This window comes from Pomacea canaliculata, linkage group LG2, assembly GCF_003073045.1.
Source record: "Pomacea canaliculata isolate SZHN2017 linkage group LG2, ASM307304v1, whole genome shotgun sequence".
Lineage (NCBI taxonomy): Eukaryota > Metazoa > Mollusca > Gastropoda > Architaenioglossa > Ampullariidae > Pomacea > Pomacea canaliculata.
This window is the reverse complement of record NC_037591.1, coordinates 10,235,499-10,257,769: the sequence shown is the minus strand read 5'-3', so window position 1 is coordinate 10,257,769 and position 22,271 is coordinate 10,235,499. Positions and strand designations below refer to the sequence as shown.

Below are 22,271 nucleotides of genomic sequence, written 5' to 3'. Positions count from 1 at the left end.
TCAAGGTTCGAATCTCGTCTCGGGACGTGACACCTGTACATCTGCACTGGGCGTTGGGGGTTTTCTCCGGGTACTCTAGTTTCCTTCCCGCTCCCGCATAGTACGAAATCACCTGAAGGTGGAACCACTTTCTTACTAAATAAACCAAATGTCTGCACGCTCACGACCTCACCTGTACAAACACCTACATGAGTTACTTTGACCCACGCCTTTATTACAGATAAACTGCTTCGAACTACTTAAAATGATGAGTCTGAACGCATATATGAACTTAAATCATTTTATTTTATTATCTTCAGTTATATCTAACTACAGTCATTACTTCACCAGCACAAGAATACTCCTGTGGTGGAGTCACGGGTGCAAGCGGCATGCCTCATATTTCAATGAAGCCTCTTCCTCTCAATTAGTTACAAAATAAATGTATCGTTTTCAATATATGTGTATTTTAACACTACTCAATATTTTTAAAGTGGCAAGAATGATCTTTGAAGGTATACAGTCATGCAAAAACACCAATTTCGTAAGAAATTAATAATATATATATGTATAAAATAACAAAAGGCGCATTTTGGGGGCTGATTATGTAGTAAAGTGGATAGAGATTCCGACCTGCTAATGCCATTTTTATGTAGTCAAACGCCGAGAAATAAGAAAAACACAGAAAACTCTCCAGCCCGATCGCTACAGAAAGGGGTGGAAAGGAGAAAGAGAGAGACAGAACGTTTTCAGCATACGGTCCTATTCTGTCTGAACCCCAAAATTTTTCAATGACATCCAATTTTGATGTCGATATTTACATGTGTGACTCAGTCCCGATCGTGCAGCATGAACATTATTAGTCTGCTTCGTATTATTGTAACAAATAGAATATTTAAACGTGCTTCAAAATGTAAATTAAACAGTTCACTGCCCTTTTCGATTTGAATTGTTTCATTCAATGGTACATGCAATAGGACAAGCACTTGAGCAGTTTAAAGAACATTGCTGTCAGCTTATTCAAATTAATAAAATTATTTAATAAGTAAAACATTTTACTGACGGCTTTGTAACCCGATTCTACAAAGTTACGTTGCTTGGTTACGGTCTTGCAGGTCTGGTGTTAGGGGTGCACATGATGGAGGAATCCAAGAAAGGTTGACTGACCTACTGATAAGGGATACATGACGACATACAGACATACATCTTGAATAATTCTTGAATGTATCTTGAATGAAAACAAGTTTCGTCCCTGTATGTAAGAAATGACATAGTACATCTACTAACAAACAGAAATGATGAGATGTAAGTGCAGCAGAGAAATATCTTTGTAGTAGTGGATATTTTGAACATTCACAGCTGGAGTACTGTGAGGGGGAAACAAGTAAGCTTTTTTGTTAGTCGAACAGATATTCTGAAAATAGCATGCCGCTGGTAAAACACATACAGTAATTACTTTCTACTCCGCGCACGCATTTTCCTTCAATCCCTCAAATACAAATTTTATCAGTGCGGATAAAAAGCCAATTAGTTTTACCAGGATTCAGCCTCAAATATCATTCACAGTTTTGCTCTAAAAACAGTAAATTTTTGTATTAATGAACAAAAAAAATAGTTTGAATCTTATCTTTCTATTTCTCTCTCCCCAGGCTCACAGCAGGCCTGTAAGTCTTCAAATAGTGTATGTTCTTAGATCTCTCCAGAGAGGTCTGCATCTTTCTACTTGAGCATTTTTTGGATGTTGGATGAGGAAGGAATGAATAAAATCACTTTTCAGCATCCCGTCCTCATAACCATAAGTTTTCACATAAACCGCTATCAACCAGAAAAGAAACAGTCAAAACTTGGTGACCAAGACAAAACACAATATTTAAACTCTCATTTTAAAAGTGTAGAAATAATATTTGTGTATTTTAAAGCTATGTAACAGCAGGTAAACTCACCTAACCAGGACAGGATGATATATAAAAGGAAAATTCAATAAAACTTCGCTGAATAGACCTAACAGTCAATGCATTCTTTCTTTGTTCTTCTTGCAAAAAAACATCACTGAAAAATGATTGACTTCCTAAAAAAAATACAATATACCTCGTAAAATTTCATTCAGGCTACATCCATAAAATATTTATACTCTGTTCAGCTCCTATATTCTTTGTAATAAAATTATTCACTGAAACAATAATAATAAAAAATAAAAAGTTTTGTATGGAACAATTACTTGCCAGCAGCAAGCATATTGTATTTTGATATAATTAGCTTAACAATGTTCCTATCACACACATACAGTACCCACTCAGTACACATGCAAACACACAAAAAAAATGCCTACACAAGAAAAAGACACAATATCAGTACAGTTTTAAATGGTTAGCATTAATCAATACATGTAAATAAAACTGTAATTGATTAAAAAAAGAAAATAATGAATAGTAATATTAATCATGTAATTGTGGTTATCACACTTCTTCATTATATACTTTTTGCATCACATTTCTCACCTTTGAATCTTAACACATTGGCTGATGATTTGTAAACTATAAGAGCAAAATCTATAATTACAAATGCATACAAAGATTTTCTAAATTCTGTTCGCTACATGCATCATCTACCATCACAAATAATGAATATTTACTAGTTTAGTACATTTGAAAGTTTTGACAACTTTTTAAACTTGACAGCAATAAAACATTTAGTACAAGAAGGGTTGCACAACATATGACTGATATCACAAAAATTTTACAAGTAAATTAGCACAGTTGTCATCACAGACACAATCATATAGCTCAAATAAAGCATGTAACAATTTATCACAGGTCATTTGCTTTGGTTGCAACAAAAGAAAGTGTAAAGATATTTATAATTATGAAAAATGAAATAACTTGTATGTACAATCTTGCAATGATTAATGCTTTTTCCATCAACTACCACTTTTTCAGTATCAACTGGCACCATAATTGCTTCAACTACAATTCTTTTGTATTGAAGGTTAATGTTAAATAATGTTAATGTTAATTCACACTAAATGTATGGATTTCTTTAAAGAACTAAGTGTACAAAAGCAAATTCACTGGCCATTAATTGCGAAATTAACTGAAAAAAAAATTCTGGTGATGTTCACAGCCAAATTTCTGTGGACAACATCATTACAGTTGATGGTGAATAAAAACTCAGAGTAACACCCCAAGATGAAAAGGCACATAAACAAATAAAACCTACACATATTAAACAATGTTCCAAAACTGGGTAGGCACATTTATGAAGCTAAGATACGTAGTTCAGGTACATAGTTAAGATATGTATTTTAAGTAGTTCAGGGATGTATTAAGATTGTGAAAATGTAGAAATCTTCAACAGCTGGATTAAATTTTGGGAGTAATTTTTTTATGTTTTGCTACACTGAATGAGCCAACTGAAGTAAATTGTTAAGTAAAAAAGTCTTTGCCTCACCGACTTTCTACCATGTTTACTATGACAAAAAAACCTGACTGGTCTTGTGCTGCATGTTAACTATGCGATAAATATTCAGTGACACCAAGTTGATACTGAATCTATGATTAAAATATTTCTATTTATTCTTTTTATAAATCTTTAAAACTACTAGATATGACAACTGGGGGCACATACACAAGAATCTGGCCCAATACCATCTCGAATGAAGAGCTGCAAGACAGGACAGGGATGTGCACCTTGCCAGAAGCAATCCAACTGCAGTGCTGGTGATGGCTAGGACAAGCATGGCGCATGCCTCCAGGCTCAATCCCCAGAACAGCCCTGTGATGGACACCACAGGGAAAGAGGATCAGAGGAAGGCCAAAGAGATATGGAGGCAAACCATCGAGAAGGACCTAAAGAGGCCTATCACTTGAGACAGAACAGCAGCAGACAGAACCAAATGGAGGTCCCTTGATGTTGCCTCACATGCCAGATGCCACAGAGAGGATTGACTGATTGATTGAGATATGACAACCGTGTATTCAGTAAAACATTTAACAAACTTAGGCATTATCACAAATTCAATCATATGATTTAAAAATTTTAAAAAACATTCATGCTTATACATGGAGTACCTGTGTGCATCTTGGACAACAGCTGGCTACAACAATCCAATATTTTATTACATCAAATGGAATAATGCAGGACACTATCCAGATTATTTCACAATTAATCATTAACAGTGATTAACTATATTAACCAAAAAATCATAAAGGATCTAGTATACCCCAAATATAAAAAAATTATTATCTTAATTCATGATAAATTCATGATTTTAACAGCACCCAAGAATTGTCACGCCCACTGGCCCCTGGTTGCAAGAATGAAGGGAGGTAACTGTTCACAATTATCTGCCTGCTTCTCTCAAAATGTTACAAGCATATAAAAAATACTACCTTTGAAGTTATATCTTTGATGCATAAAGAGTGAATACTACAGCTCAGTTTGTACTGCAAAATACTGCATATGTTGAATGGAACTATAGGAAGGAAGTGACTGCATTCGCGAGCTGTTTTTGAATCTTCATCAAAGAAAAGGGCCTATCACACATACACACTCTCTCTTCTTTTAGTAAGGAATGCAAAATGAAACATTAGAAAACAGATATTTTATAAAGTGATGTATGAAACAGAATTCAATCCCTGAGATGGATAGTGACCTGAATCACCTTGCTTGGCTTTGATGCCATGTCATAAAATAGACACTGGCACCAAAGATTTTGGTACTTTAATCTGTAGTTTTTAAGTGAAACAGAGGAATGTATAGGAGTTGCTGGTACATTTCTAGCTTTCCTCTTTACAAAAGCCCTTAATATCACAGGCTGGTGAGAATGTTTCATTGTAAAAAGGAACTCAACTACAGCTGGCCATATATGAAGGTAGCCTTGTAGTTTAGGCATGCTTCTGCCAAACGATTAATTGTTACAAACTTTTCCTCATAAGCACATAAGGAAAATCTAGTTACAATTTAGAAATTGCACTGAATCGCTGACATGTGAACCTCCCATTTTTCAAGTTCTATTCCAGGCAGCACCACATTATAAAGTAGTTCATCACAAGCAACCAGTTCAGAGAAATGCCTTAGCTTCCAACTCTTAGTATCAAAAATTCTGTGGCCTGTTAAAAATAATGTCAGTGTATAGTTTTTCATCCCACAGAATGATACTAATTGTAATAAGACAGGCACTTTGAGACTGAAACAGCAGTGAAGGTTTGTTTTAGAAAGCATGAAGGAAAACACTGACCCATGAATCACAATGACCTGCAGTCTGGCACACACCTGCAGAAAACTTTACTCATCACGTCTCTTCTTTTCCTTTAACCTTTGATAGCTTTCATAGTTATGCTTTGCTTGTTCTTCCAGGTCTCGCCGGACCTCCTTGCAGTAGTTGCTGACACTGCTGATGCCTGGAAGAGGGTGGTTGGTGTTACCCCCACAAACAATCCATGGATGGCTGAGTACATCAACAGCAGTATAACGTTTGGATTTGTCCACAACCAGCAAACGTCTTATCAGATCTTTTGCACCTGTTGTACAGAGAACTAGTTTTATGACTCTAAAAAAGTATGAAATCTACAACAGATATAAACTCTTCCATAACAAAATTTTCATACTTCTTAAAAACATAATTTTCTATTCTCAAAATTTATTGATTTAAGCATGAACCTAAACTTAGGTTTATACACATGCATTCTGAAAAGAGATGCCAAGGATGTTGCTGTGCACATGTATATCAATAAGTTTACACCCCGTCTCACTGTTTGCAAAAGATGCTATTTTCAATTTTAGAACATATTTTTGATGCTTGTAACTTAAACACTTAGAAATAAAGGTTATTGGATCTGGTGCATGAAATGGCAGCAATCTTGTAAATAAATCATCTTTCTTCTAGGCTTCTCTGTATCCAGACACCCATACCAGTCCTAGTCTATTTATAAAGATGAAATCCAATACACTTTTGTAAACTATTCACACAAATCAGCTACAAAGCACAAGACACATGCTGTTATTGGAAAGAGATGTACTCACTTTCTGATACATTGTCCCAGTAAGGAGACAAAAACTCGTATGCCCCAGCCTTGATATATTCAAAAAGCTCTGTCTGGTTACGATCAGGGCTTCGAAAAGGCGGAAAACCACACAGAAGGATGTAGGTTATCACTCCAACAGCCCACATGTCCACCTCTAGCCCATAGCCTGAAAATACAATCAATATGTTAATTTTAAAAAAGTCCAGTGGTTATGGTAACATGAAGTTTATATACAGTTGTCATTCAGTGACACACCTATCTCACTGTACATATACTTGCTTCTAACCTTAAAGGTATATGATTCAACAAGCATGTAACAGGAAGATTTGAGAAGATTCTTCTCATTTTTAAACTCAATCTGCCACCAACAAAAACACATCCTCCAAAAAGAAATACAGAAAGAGGGGAAGAACTCATCGCACCACTTTCTGTAAGAATCTCAGGTGCCACATAAGTAGGTGTACCACACACAGTGAAAATCAGCTCCTTCACTTCCATGGCCAACCCAAAGTCAGCAAGTTTAAGCGTGATGCTTGTGTCTTTGTTGCGGTGTACCTGACCAACCAAACAGTCAGTGGATATCAGATTCATTGCAGAAATCAAATTCCTACTCATTTACGCATACTCACATGCATACAGACATGTGCATTTACACACACAACAACACACACGCACACACACATACACACATGCACGCACACACACAATTGCATGCATGCACACACACGCTGTTTGGATGAGAAATATTTTCAAGAGTAAGGGATCAATAATGTGCCCTAATTTGATTGATCAAAACCTTTTCTTAGTCTTCTTGATATTGCTAGTGGAAAGCATGCAATGTGTCATGACATTTAAAAAGTTTTTATTACAACACCTACTTCTGCACCAGTGCATGGGACAGGCAAAGCTCTAAGTGGCTGTTATTGATTCATCTGGTGCATTCTACTGCAATGCTTCGAGTTAAATTTTAATGAAATCTACAATACCTGGCACACACTGTATATCATGATACCAAAACTAAAAGCATTTATATATATACAGTCAACTGTTGCCTACCAGAAGATTTTCAGGCTTGAGGTCTCGGTGGACAATAGATCTGGAGTGCATGTAGAAGAGGCATTGCAAAGGTTTTTCACCATGTGTGCTGAATCCACTTCACCAAACTTGACACTCTGGGTGATAGCATCAAACAAATCTCCACCCTGCAAATACATTAGCAACAATCAAAACCACTCAACTCTGCCACCTTAAGTTAACAGGGTAAGACAAGACACAAAGAAAATTCAGTTATAGATTCAAGTCAATCATATTTTGTTACAAATTTTGTTTTCTTTGCCTTAGTCTTAACCATTCTTTTTGCAAAACAAAATCACAATTCTTTTGTGTTCCAACTTTTTTTTCTGATTTATTACTCAGAGGTCTTTTGAAAATTCTTTGATTAGAAGTTGCAATTCCAAGTGTAGCACTCATGTACCACCTTTCCCTTCCCCACTCTCACATTCACACACACGTGCATTCATAAATATGTATCTGTGTGTGCGCATGTATGTGTGCATTTATGTGTGCACGTGGGCTGGCACACATCCAGAGACTGGATCATGACTGAGAGAGAACATATGTTCTGATGTGTAAATGATATCGCAGGTCAAAATCTAAAAATGTTTTGCCATTGAAACAAATTTGTTCCTGGTAGAACTTGTTCCAGAGAAGAATACAGAGGTCCCTTATACAACACTAACATTACTTCAATGGCAAAGCATTTTTAGGCTTTGACCTTTGATATAATTTACATATCTATGATGATTTTTTTTTTCTTTTCCCACTCCTACAAAATACAATGTTCCTATGCATTTGTTTGGGGTTTTTTGCCACACAACTAGTTTAATGGTGTTCTGTGCTATTGATAGAATTTTTTAATAAAAAATTCCCAGTGAATCCAGAACCAAAATATTTGACATGCTCTTTCTCTCTCTTGGCCAGATAAAAGAATTTTTTCCACAAGCAGCCTTGGGAGAGAAATCAATGAACAGTCCTGGTGGTCATTCATGCTTGCCCATGAGAGCACTTTAAACCAGGCATAAGCTCGAGGCAGCAAGAGAACAGTACAACAGAGCTCATTCTCTCAACTTATTCAGTAGGTGTTTCCAATTCTACACTTTGCAGGCTAAGCCTAGACAATAGCATAGATCATGGATTGACAGCAATAGGCGGCAAGCCAACTGGACACGACCAGCATACTGATGACGCATGCATCAAACAGCCAGTGACATATCGACCCCTTCAAGTGCATTGAATTAAGAATCTGTAATATTTGAGTTGTAAGAACCTACTTGTCTCTTCACCCTAGATAAGAGGCATTGTGGTATGCTATTTTTTGTGAAAAAGGTCACCAGAATTTTGAACACCTTTTAATAAGAAAATGTCGAATATCAGGGAGGTGGGTTTTTTTGGGGAGAAGGTGAGGATGGTTGATAAATGTACGGGGAAAAGGGTGAAATTAATTTTCCTGTTTCTTTGATTAAAATTGTTCAGTCACTTAAAAAATTAACTGCATAATGAACAATTAATGCAATTAACAATAATGGAAGTCACACACACATAATCTTCCTCATCCAAACGATATTTTACAATTTCACCACCAAAGCTGGTCCCTTACATCCACTATATTTGTTTATTCTCTCTCTATCGCTCTTTCTGTGGGGCAGGGAGGGAAGAGGGGCAATTTTTGTTTATTGTGCTTTTAAGGAAGGTGACTATGAAAGAGATAGTTGCATTCAGCTCGTAGGGACACGCAACATTTACCTCTCCTTCGCATGTGCGCAGAGTCTGTATTTTTACCTTATTTTGTTACCGCATGTGAAAAGCCTCATATTAAATTTTCTGAGTTCTTAATTCTCTTTCACCCTATATTCCAATTCTGTACAGCTCCCTACAGAAACCCTACAGTTTCTGTAGGGAACTGTACAGCTGTGGTAATGTTGGATAATCTAGTCTGCACATCTCACATCAGCCCGTGTCTCTTCTCAATGTATAGCTTGGAAGTCTTTGATATACCATCTGCATCGTTCTGTTTTGAATTTCCTGGCTGGGTGATGCTATTTTTGTAAACTAAACACACAGGAGCATAATTTTCTTTTTATAGCCACGCTACACCTTCACTGGCAGAGAAAAGTTGATCATTAACGCTTGGTTCAAAGAAAATAAATCCCTGTTGCTATTATGCTTCGAAACAAAGCGAGAAAGAGGTTAATCGGTTGTCCCCTGCAGAGGTCGTCAATATAAAATCACATGCTCGGACAATGCCACCCGTAATATGAATCACTTAACGCACCCAAGAAAAGAGCGATTTGAACTTGCGGTTCTCCTATCAAAAGTTCTCCCTGCTGAGAGGTCAAGGGGCAAGCTCGTTAGCACCACGGTGTGTCATTCAGTGCACAAGAAAGAACCGCACTCGACGAAGGGGACTTGCTATAGAAAGACTCCCAACAAGAAAACAGATCGCCATTCCTGGAGGCAGTGTTTATGGCACTGTGCTGCCAAGGCCGCGCATGGTGTGCGAGCCCAGCCACAGCTGATATCGTTGTGTGCGTCACAGGATGGCGTAACCAAGGATACCATGTCACCTGCTCCTACAAGCCGGTTGCCAGATTTGTGTTTTAGCGATAGTTTAGAATAAATATTCTCCCGCCAGTCATTTTTATCAAAGGAATCGATCCATCTGTGAGTAACCACAACAAGCAAGAATTGGGTTGCCAGAAGCAGGTCAAAACTAGTGTTTCATTGTAGAAAAGAATCGATGTCAGGAAGTATATATATAGCGCTAGAATTTAGTTTTGAAATTGTTAAATGAAAGCTTACGATGATACAGGGCATAAAAGTAACAAATGTATGCCGACACTTTTTTAAGACTGTAGCTGATATGAGAGCTGAAACCAAATAGTCATTTCGTGATGCAAATGCGTGGCCATGTGTGACATGCTGTCTCTATCTCCATCTACATGCATGGTAATGTTTGTAAGCTTGTCTCTGGAGAACGGATCGGTAAAAGACCCAGGATCCAGAAATTAGTAGGCTTTTTTTTTAAATTGATCTCAAGCAACAAGGCTGAAAGACACAATCTCAAAGAGCATTACTTCTGTGGCGGCGCTGAAAGCAGCGGAGACAGGCCAGTCCACATGATAGGAGAATAAAAAGGTCTGCCTGCGTGCTGAGCCTCGGAGTCATCATTTCCACCGACAAGATGGCATCGTCTTGCACATCAAAGAGTGTCCTGACCGTTAAGTTAAATTACATGTCTGTTCTCTTCCAAGCAGCCCTCGCTCTCAAAATCAGGATGAGAACGCTGACCTCCTGAAGCCATACCAGGGCCCCGGATGTACGTACCTGCCTGCAAAGCAGCTTCAGCCTGTACTTACTGGTAGAGCAACATGGCTATGAGCGATCGAACCTTTGATGAAAGAATAACTCGCTATGCCACACTGCTGTCGACAGTAAGAATGAGAGAAAGAGATAAGTTTTGTTTTCCCTTAATGAATCTCTTGTTTAAATTCTGTGTGTAGTGTAGCAGAACACACACACACAGAGTCCTTTCCCATAAGACACTTGACGGGAAAAAGAGGCAACAGACTTGAAAAGCATAGCTGATTCATACCCCAACCCCCTTTTCCACTGCCATAAATGTTTGAATTACTCTCCTTACAAAGTTTACAATCCCGTGAGGGGCCCATGCTGCACAGTGCTAGAACGCTACCATGCCGCCATTGCGCAATGAGGATCCTAATGCACAGAAATGTCTCTGCTGTCTGTACAGTCAGACCTTGTTTGGAGTACACAAACTTCTCTCTGTATGACAGTTTTTCCCAAAGGGATAGATGTCAGAAGCTTTCTCTGGACATTCCTTTCCCTACCTTTCCCATTCCCCAAGATTTTCAAGCTGGGTGAAAACTCTTGTTGTTGTTGTTGTTGTTGTTGTTGTTGTTGTTGTTGTTGTTGTTGTTGCTGCTGCTGCTGCTGCTGCTGCTGTTGTTAATTAATTAAATCAACTAACTTAAAATCCTCAGGCTGCACCCGGAACCCACCCGGGCTGTGAGAGCTCACCTTGACCAGCTCCATCACCAGGTAGATCTTGTCAGCAGTCTCGTACTCCTCGTACAGCTTTACGATGTTGGGGTGGTTGCAGTCCTTCATGATGTCGATCTCGTTCTCCACCATGTGTTCCTTGCCCTTCAGCTTGGGTTTGTCGATGACCTTCATGGCGAACTCCTGGCCGGTGGCCCGGTGCCGCGCCCAGCGCACGATGGCGAAGTTGCCATCCCCCATGGTGCGGCCCAGGTCGTACCGCTCCATCACCACCGTGTCGTTCGCCACCTGCCGCTCCGCTCGGCTGCGCCGCACGACCTTGACCTTCGCCTTGCGGCCGGCAGCCTCCTTCTCGCCGGCGTTGTCTCGCTTCCGCTTCCTCTCCTTGTCTTTCTCTTCCGTTGCTACCGTCGCCGTTGTTGTCTCCACTTTCACGGGGTTGTCTCTAGGCTGGTCGATCTTCTCGCCGGTTTGTTCGTCCTTAGCCTTCTCCGCTCTTCCGTCGTCGTACTCTTTGACGTGTTCCTTCTCTCCTTTCTTCTCATTTTCGTTTCTGTTTTCTTTCTCTGCTTCTACTTTCTCCATCCGTTCTTTGTCCGCTTTCGCCTTCTCCGCTGCCGCCATACGTTCGCGTGCAGCCCTTTCTGCTTCCTCTCTTTCTTTCCTTATTTTCTCTGCCTCATTCTCTTCCTCCTTCTTCTTCTTCCTCTTCTACTTTCTTCATCTCTTCCTTCTTCCGCTGGCCGTCTTCTCTTTCCTTCTCCCTTACTTCCTTTCTCGGGATGTCCTCCAGGGGTTTCAGCGGGTTCAGGGGAAGTAAACCACGTCTTCGTCTCTCTTCGTCGAGAGTTCTCCGTTCCTGTTCCGTCGCCCGATGATGGCGTTTCCGCGCTTTGTCTCGCTCATCGTTGGAGACCCGCAGGCGCTCCTTTTCGATCTTGTTCAGAAAGTGGTGATCGTTGTGGGGTGAAATGGCCTCGAAGCTGGCCGAACTGTCTGGCTCAGCACTCACCATCAGAGCCGCTGCGGCAGCCCTCTTGCTTCGCCGCAGACGAGACTGACGGGGAGCCGGGGGACTGGCGTAGTCCTGCTCGCGATGGCTGTTGCTGTTGGTGTCGCTACCGTCCACGAAGCCGCTGTCCCGCTTGTCTCCCTGTTCCGACTCCCTGTTGGTCAAGCCACCTTTGTTGTTGTGGCGGCGCTGCTTGTCCCAGTCCTTCAGCAGCACCTTGGCGTACGCGCTGTCTGGGTACAGCTCCTCGATGATGTCCGCCACGTCCCGCTCGCTCAGGCCTTCACTTCCAACTGCAATGAAGCAGTCCTCCTCGCGAAAAAAGTCCGCCACGCCCTTTACTTCTCTCCCGTGGGTCGTGAACATTTTGCAGACGCGATTCTTGCGCCACTTCGATCCGAAAGCCTCGTTGATGTCTGCAAGTAACTGCTCGAAGGACTGGACGCTTCGGCGGTTGAGGAGGATCTTGACGTTGCTCAGAGGCTGCGAGCCGTTGCGCACGATCGTGATCACCTTGGGCTTTAGATGGCCGGCCTCCATAGGGCCTCCCAGCAGACCGGCGGGAAAGCGCTGGTTTGTGCTGGCAAAGCCACCCGGCCAACGGCGATTGGGTGGGTTGCCGTTGCCGCGGTAGTAGCGGCCCGGGTGGAAAGCGTTGGCAACATAGCCCCGGTATTTGTAACTTCCGTAGGACAACTCTGCGCCGAGCTCGCCATCCAGGGAATTCAATGGTCGCACTGCAAATCAGAAATGGCAGTTTGCAAATCATGACAAACCAAGGAGTCAAGCAATTCGTTTTTACCACTCAAAACAACTCACAATGCTAAATAATTAATCCAAATGTCACCATATAACCTACTTATATTTTAAGATATATATACTATAACAATTTTCTAAATTGAAAATGAAAATTTTAGATTAGTTAAAATGGTGACAAGGATAAAGCCTATCTCCCTCTCTCCAATTTTTTTTTTAAACTTCCACTGTTTCTTCAAAGAATCAATCTAAAAGCAGGCCCAGTTTCAGTGTTATTCCTCTTACTCGCTAGGCAGGAGTATTGGTGACTCTTATAAAGTTATTAGTTGAGAAGGACAGATATGTAAGTACAGGTAGCTTCTCAAACACCTTGAAAATCTCTAGACTGCCAGCTGACACTTCTATGACGTCATTTGCAACTGAAAACTGGTCGCTCAATGGGTGTTGTTAGCTGTGTTCAGTGGTTGTGAAAAGTCAAAGAAGCATTGAAATGTAGAGCCTCTATGAACACAAAGAGTGTGAAATACAATCCTGAAGGGGTAGTCTCGGTTTAGAATCCACAGCCAGCTAGGTTATAAGTAAGCAGTAAACATTTGGTGCTATTGAGAAGCACAATATTCTCCCTTCTTGTGTCTGAATGTGTTTGCACTTGGTACTGTCAACTTTGTAAGGCAGATGATCAGGTTTTATGTGTGTTGAGTGATACACAAAAGTCCATACTGACAGATTTAACAGTTGCTTAATCTTAAGACTTACTTCATTAACCATTCTCCACAAAACCACATGTAGGGAAATTCTTCAAACTTGTGGGATCTCATACATATATAATTCTAAATTGTTCTCCCCCAGATTTCAAGCAGCATTAACAAGCATACATCTGCAAGCTGGGTTTAAAATTATAATCTACTACATTCCATTCCCAGCAGGTCTTGTTTATGTTAATTATACAGCAATCAACCATTTTAGTTCACCTTATATTTATGATAAAATAATATATTGAAAATCTGACAAGCAGCTATGTCGCCTAAAAGAAAAGACTGTATGATACTTAATTCATGAAAATATTTGTATTTCTAGCTGCATCTATACACGATTGTAAATGTTCATGTCACAGGAAAGTCGACAGCTGCATGAGTAGCACATACAAGTAATTTATATATTTGTAATAAAACTATAAAGCCTTTTGTAAGTGCATTGAAAATTTAAAAAAAACTAAAGCAAAGGAGTGAGCTGATAACAATTAACTCAGCAACCGCTAGATTTAATATGCAGTTACCACAACAATCTATAAAAGTGTCTTCCTAACATCAATTTATAATGACATATTTCCTTTACAGAAGGCTAATCCTGAAAGGATTCCCACTTACTGAATAAGAGTAGCAGCATTATCCTTCTTCATTCCTTTCCCATTGATACCTTTTTATAAATGTTTACAATTATAAATTAGTAAGGTTAGATTCTTGTCCCACAGGGAAAAGGAAAAAGATGTTAACATGAATAAGAAAATCTTGGTGTTACACTAAAGCAAATAAAAGCTCTCAACACTCACTTGGTTTGCCAACAGACCAAGGCTCCAGCTCAGTGCGACCATATTTTATTGTTTTAAAGCCCTCGAATCCAGCACACACATAAGTTTCCCCATCCTGGAGATCGTCAATGTCTGATATGCGCCGTCCACCAACTGGAGTGAAAATCTGACGAACTCCATAAGGCAGATTAATGCTGGAAGGCAACTTGCCAGTCAGATCATTCAACAAGTCATTGAAGTTATAATACTTGTGTGGTGTGATATACAGCTTCTTTCCCTGGAAAAATCTGTCCCATTAACAAAAAATCGCACTTTCCTTGGGCGGGGTAATTCTCTGTACCTTTCATCAGTGACATCTTTGTGGACTTGTGATATTCCAGGATTCATCAACCGCCTAGAAATGTTCTCTGTCACCGAGGCCGACATGTTTGTCTTATTGTTTGTTGCTGGCTGTCTAAACCAGACATAAATCCAAGTTCTTTATTCTAATATTCCTGAAAAGCTGACCAGATCTGAGGCAAATCTTCAAGTCATCTTCTGATTTTCAGTATGTTACAACTGGACCATATTTTGCATGCTATGAGTTGTAATGCCACCTAGACAGCTGAGCCAATCCATGAAAGATTTCCTTGATGCAAAGATATCCATCTGTAACATGAAGTCAAATGCATAAAACTATGAAATATCTGGTTGATAATTGAGTGCTGTATACAGTAATAGATTGGTCCTGTTATTGTTTTACAAACAGAAGCAACAAGACGAACAAATTTTTTATCTAGAAAAACTGAAGTGTTATATTCTTCATATATTTTAAAAGCTTTGTTTGCTGTTTAAAGTGACTCATAACTAAAACGAATCTTTCTTGCTCACAAACTTCTGTAAATCTGTAAAAGTACACACTGTCACATACAGTCCTACCTAGTCATGTACAAACCTAAATCTTTCATTTAATAGTCAGCAAAGATGTAAAAGGATGTAAATAATTTATGAGAAATAATACATTTTTGCATTATTTTTGCCTTGAAAAGGGTATGAAAACTGAACTCATCAATGATCAACTTGTTAGATAATTATCAACAGTGTTTGATTTCCCAATCCAGGAGAACTCACTTCCAGCAACAAATATATGTATCTGTATATGCATGAATGTATCCTTGCATGTGAGCACTGACGCTGACATTTTGTCTTTTTAAGCACAAATGTTCAAAACCTCAAATATATGACAACACCTGCATGACAAGTTTACTTATTTGTTCACATCTTATCAAAACAATTTGTTGCTTCAGGAATCAGCTCATTTTTCTGCCATTCCCCTGGTGACTGTAAGACTCTAAATCCTGTGATAGGTGACTGCACAGCTACCTACACTTGATAAAGTCAAGCTTGCTACCGTTTCCTACATTACATGTCTCCCTCTAATCCATCCAAATCATGTAAAATCCTTAATCTATTTATCAGCTCTTATCTTCAGGTTTTGACACTATCAGTACATTCAGAAAAATCAAGTGTCCCTTTGTGGCAAGGAGAAGAAAGTGAAAATGTGTATAGGAACATTTTGAGCTTGTTACATGTATTCTTGAATGTTGACATCCCACCGCTGATTACTTATTAGTAGATTTTTGTTGCGCACTCATGACATTATCCTTTGAATCCACTCATCATCTTATCCACACATACTACTATGAAAGCTGGGTGGTTTTGCCACTTCTTACAAAATTTACCTATCAGTCAAGATCAAATTATTTTTAAAATATTCATTTCTTTGCTTCAATGATGGCAACAAAATTATTAAAAAAATTGCTGTGCTAGCTGCTAGCAATTTACTACCGCTTGGTTATTTCTGTGTCTGTTGCTAAGAGAAAACCAATTTATCTGTAACTAATCAGAAAATTGTATATTGTTGCTCATGTAGTTTTTTGAATAGTTCTTCCTTTGCACAAAGGTCACAATCACTTTAAGAAATTTAGCTTTTAAGTGCTGTTCTGGTTTTGAAAAGATATAAGAAAAGTCTATAGGCTAAACACATATCTAAACAGACTATTGCTAATGCCATAAATAAACCCTTTCTCATTGCAGGAAGCTACGAGGAATGCATCACTTTAAACATCACTTTGCTGACATATGACGACTGTCAGCCGCGGGCCAGCTGACTTATGCCACTATAGTGGTCTGTGGACCACACTTTGAGAACCACGTACACTGCTCTAGATTGTTAACATTAAAAAGTATGAATACAATAATTGTATCATTTCTATTACTGATAATCATACTTTATAATACATAGATAAGTAATTTAGAAGTTTCCTTTATTTAGTGTAGTTTGAATATTAACCTCATTTAATTGCATATGCCTGTGTGTCCAAGTGTTACAATTTAATATGCTTAAGAAAAAAATAAAATCGGTGTGTCAACAAAAGTAAATTTAACACTTTCTAATTTACAGGATAAGTTTTTGTAGACTGTATGGCAAAAAGCCAGGACACAAGACATTCCTGGTCAACCCACTGCGTTCAGCACATATATGATAATTTATATGATCGGTTCTTTGCGAAATATTGTTAAATATTATATATTTTATTTAATCCAATAATTATCATAAAAATTAGACGTAACTGTACAGTAACATTGTTAGCACGTGGGTGAATGGTACTGAATAACAGTAGCTATATTCTTTCAAGCAAAAGAAACAAACATGTTTCTTTAGCGCGGGTACCCTACAGCCCTTGTTAACTTGTATGTCGCCATGGACGCTTTAATACCGAGGGCTACATTATCACACACGATGCAACACAATTATTAAACCTACGCATTTCTCAAATTCTCCTAAATCTTAACTTGCTAACTTATCATAATTTTAATACACACGCTCACACGAGAATACAAAAGTATGGCCTACCTTTCGTTATCAAGTGGAAGTAGAAGGTAAGTACCCTCCAAGCGAAGAGCCGCCATATTCTCCGCCTATGCTCCCATTTATTTGCATATAACCCCAGGGGTCATTTCCTGTTTGTGACACCTTTGATTACGCCAGACAGCTAGGTTAGCAACGCGCTCTCGACACTAGACGACACAGCCTCGCGACTTTCACCAGAGTATTCATACAACCACGGACGCATATAGGATATTAGTTTGTGATACCACTGTTCCAGTCGCAAAGCTATTGCAATTTTCTCACGTCGTTCATTTGATAAGCCCGATCATGTTGTGCCTTACGCCCTTAGTAGCACGTTCCTTTGGCAACAATTAAACGACCCATTGTTAACATGACAACATATCTATCGTATTTAAATAGGGGAAAAAACTTTTTCAAACAGTTTAAACAAAATATTACATTTTGGCAATGCCGTGTGTAATTAAATGAAACAAAAACAAAAATGTACCTGGTATTTTTTTAAGGTTGAGAGAATGCAACTGCAAAAATTTTTTCTGGATCAGGATATATATATGCGTACTTGATTAGATTAATTAGACATAGAGAGTGGCAGAATGGTTTAATTTTTTTAAAGCTTCTTTCTGTGACATTATACACATTTTCACCAGTTTGTCATATATATGCTCCAATGTGGACATTCTCCAAGAGTTGCTCGGAAAGAATGAAATCTGATCGAGAAGTCAAAGCATAGAAATAACGCATACACGCCCTCGATTGATCACTTTTTTCCCTCTCTCTCTCTCTCACACACACAGCGCGCACAACACTATCGCTAACTCCTCTGGCTATACAAATCATGTTTCTACTATTATTGACAGTATTTTTTTCCAGGGAGATAACTTTTGAAAAAAGTATCGCCAATTTACATAGCAGACTTTCGGAGTTAGCTCCCTTTAAATTTGTACATTCGCCACCCCTACAACTTTTTTTTTTTTTAAATCCGGTGATGTCTGGTACTAAAGTCAAGTCTGCAAATAACTCTCCTTTACACATCCTGCGCACGAAAGCTAAGAGGTTGATAGGCTCGGACGTTCATCTATTTTGTTCATTACGACGTTGTGTTCATAACTACAAAGGACGTAGAACAACATACTCATTAATCACCCTTATAATCTCACCCTGCATGAATAACTAGATTAAAGTTTGAGGTGAGTGTCAAACAAGATCTCTTGGGCTGTATACCCGATGCCTTCTTATGTTAACTAGGTTAATTTCCGTCTATAAGTCTTGCAGTTCTTATCCAGTCTTCAAGTCAACTTTTTGTCTATTGTTTCATTTATTCATGTGCGATGTTGTTGTAGCGAAACAGCACAGTGCTTGTGCACTTTATGTTAAATTCCTTCTCTATCTGGACAGGCGGACAGCTCATGTTCAGCAACAAAGACATGGTACTTCGAGTGAAGCGGGAAGATAAAGTTGGGTTGATACCGGCGGCCAAACTACCCGCTCGCTCGCTTGCTAGGTGCGCTCCCTTTCTGTCTCTACAGCAGTCTTTATCAACATTTCAATGGCGTACGAAGATGCTCGACCGTCTCTGGGGGAAGGGGGAAGTCCATGTTGACAGTGAACGACGTTCACATTCTTGCCTCCTCAGTACCTTTTTTCAGGGAGGTGGCAGCCCTCCCCCCTCCCTTATGTCACTGCATTTGCTCAGCTTAATTGGCATGTCGCAATTAATTCAGCCTATAGTATGTTGTTGCTGTTTTTGTTTTTTGTTTGTTTTTGTTTGTTTGTTTGGTTTTTGTTTTTGTTTTTTTTTGTTGTTGTTGTTTTTTGTTTGTTTGGTTGTTTTTTTTCATTTGGAGCCACCAGTTTTCAGCTACATTGGAGAAAATAAACATCGTCCAAACCCAGGCATACCAGCTAAACATAGATCGAACCATGGACAAGAAAATACACCTGCACAATTTAGTGAGGATCGGACAAACGGAGTCATTTTTATCAATCACATCTCGTCCGTCTACTCCAAAATCGCTACTCTCTTGCTTTCTTTATAAAATTGTTAACTTTTTGCATCACTAACTTCAGTGATCGTTCAAGGCGTGGCGTGCAAACCTCGTGCTATTCATGCAATCATTAATCACTTGACATTTTCTATCCACCCTCTCCGAGACAAGTTCCTGCAGCACGATTGACTGACTGCATAGTGTATCAGCTGCAAGAAACAGCGTAATTTGTCAAAGTTATATCTCGGAGTAAGCAAGGATGATTTATTCTGATCGTTTTAGTTTGGTTTTTTTTTTTAAAATCTCCCTACAAATTTAAAAGTTGTCTTCAAACTGGCCAACTGTTCCCCTCTCTTAAAAGACTGCTTGTTCAGTCGGATATGTGCCGCATACCACAGCCAACATTAACGGTGCATGGTCTTCATTGGGCATTAGGTTGAGAAGTCTCAGAGTGTGTGTTTTGCTTTAATTATTGATGAGTTCTAGTGTTGTATAATTTCCACAAGAACAGATAAGGTACTGCCATTGTCAATGATGATGATAAGGATGGCGACGAAAAGGAGGAGGAGGATAAAAATTTTAAATAAATATGATAATCATAAGCATGCTTCCTATGAGAAGCAGACAACATTAAAAATATAAGGCTTTCGGTCGTCGAAGAGTGAAAATTTGGTGACCTCACTTTTCTCGGAAAGAGCTTTGTGTGAGAGCACTGCTCATCCACCTCGCCGTCTCTCCTTCACCAGTCCTCTGTAGGGAAATACGCACCCATGGGTCAACTGAGAGAAGTATCTGTGGCGCCATACAAGCATCGAACCGACTTTAACTGATTCCTAATGACGTCTGTGAACACGGTTGTAGCCATGGCGGTCCTTGCAGGCGTCCCCAGTCAATTTGTTCCGAAAGGCAAATGCTGGAGCTGTATAACGTTGTAGAGGGTTAAATATCTCTCAGCCTGTCAAATTCACACTAAGCATCTCTTAAACTCTCTTGACCCTTAACCTTTCATCCCTCCCTCCTCCACTTTACTTCAGTTGTTCCTTACCTCTCAAGGTCCACTGCCTTCTAGGTTAGGTATTTATCTCCTGATTTAACTTCATCGCTCCCGCGATGACTAGGGATGGAGTGCGCAGCCCCTGGATACTAATTTCAAGCTGTCAGTAAATAGAGTTCATCAGTTTAGCATGAGTGCTAGCTATCATCCAGCTAGCACGACACGTGATCAAGTGATTTTAATATCCATCCTCTTGCTCCAGCCTCATTTATATATTTGGTAGCTGGCGATCTGGCCAGCAAATCCAAAAGCTTGTTCTCATGCTCTCCATTTTCACGTTTACGTTCGTCTGTACGTCTTCTCTTCCATTGGTCTGGGCGTGCCCCACACAATCGACTGCAGGTAATCAGGGCACGTGCTACTCGAGAACTCGATGAAGTCATCGTCTCGCAACTTTGTCGCCTCAGTAGCATCGCGAAGCCAAATATCTCACGACACATTTATAATCATATGTGACAATGCTCGGGCAAACCGTTTGTATTTAAGGACAACTTTATTTACCAACTATGTGTCAGATTCGACAACGTGTGACTGATCAGCTGCGTTGGGCAAAAGGACTAATTCGAGTGTACAAGTCGTTTTCAGAGAGTAAGTGCAGGTATTAAAGATAAGCAGGTTAAGTTAGTCATGTGATATGAAAGTGAGATGTTACAACTTATATCGGGGCCAGCTTTTTGTGAGGGCAGTGCCAATCTCATCTCACTCGCTGCCTTTTCTTCAACCCTCTGCAGAGTTAGGTACTCTTTCCACTGCTGGAAGATGGGGGAGTGGAGAATAAACTGCGTCATACGGGTATCGAACCTCTGGTGAGCTTGCCATTGTTTAGCCACAAGGCTATCCACAGTAAAGACTTAATCTAGCACATTTCTTCGTGGTCTATTTATCTTTTAATCTTTAATTATTAACCAAAAAAAATTAAATTATAGAAAATCACGTCATTATAAACTGTCTCAAAGTTACATCTACTATACTTGTAAGTGTGCAGTTAACATAGCGTAGTATTGAGCTGGTATAGGAGCACGCGCACAGCACTTGATGCATAAACTAGGTTAATGCGCAGTGCATGAAGGCTTCATCTACACTGAAAATGTGTTGGGTTTTTTTTTTTAATGCACGTTTAAAAGACTCAGTGATGGCAGATATAACGGGAGGAGTGTTCTACTGCAAACGATATAATGGGACACAAATCTAAGCCTTCAGACGTAGTCATGTGAGAAGATGTCAACTAGCAGGATGCACGACCGTATCATGTTAAATGCGAGGGTTTTTGTCCCGTCTCGGCTTGGTAACTCCGCCACTCCAACCCGAGAACACCGAGCTCTGTTAGGAAAGCAAACTTCTACCGTGGAAGCGATGTGGTAAAAACGCGAGCTTGTCATCAGTGGGTTGAGATGTCGTCTTGGGGCACTCTCTGTGACTCCTGTTCAAAGAGCTGGTTGTCAGGGATGAAGGTTGAGGGGTGGGGTAAGTTACCCGTCCCTTCATCACCCTCCTCACCCATAGCAAGAAGTCGTCTCTGTGTAAAAATCGCTTTCCAATCAAATTAACCAAACCGGTTTGTACGGGCACTTGCACAATGAGGAGTCGACGTTTGGCACATATCCCGGGAAATGGCGGACAACCGCAAGAGAGATGCCGGGATTTGGTGGCAAGATGGTCGCCAATGTCCCGAGTCCAAAGAAACTAAGAGACTCGATGATGATGATGTGTAAAAGTGGGTCCCTCGCATTCGAAAACAATAAACGACAACTTTTAGATCTCATGGATGTTTGACTAATTCCACACTGGGGCTTTCTGAATTAGGCAAATTGTCTGTCGAACGTTTGGTCAAGTTTGGCAAAGATGTGTGTGAAGATCACATGAAACCAATGGTTGTGGGGCGAACGTTCGGTATGTTGAAACATCAACTTCCTGAGCTAAATCCAAGCTGTTTGTTAATACCCTGCCAGCACATTTGCCAGT

The 22,271-nt window shown here is 39.7% G+C and overlaps 1 protein-coding gene across 1 annotated transcript; it reads right to left on the bottom strand.

Moving 5' to 3' along the window:
* Positions 1-725: 725 nt before the first annotated feature.
* Positions 726-17,367, bottom strand: LOC112557493 (serine/threonine-protein kinase DCLK1-like). Its single transcript, XM_025227389.1, is given in 10 exon segments — positions 726-5,498; positions 6,001-6,168; positions 6,425-6,557; positions 7,059-7,120; positions 7,123-7,204; positions 11,100-11,774; positions 11,776-12,830; positions 14,399-14,671; positions 14,674-15,025; positions 17,274-17,367. Coding segments are annotated over 9 exon segments (2,814 nt in total). The 5' UTR covers positions 14,804-15,025; positions 17,274-17,367; the 3' UTR covers positions 726-5,262.
* Between the last annotated feature and the right edge of the window lie 4,904 nt (positions 17,368-22,271).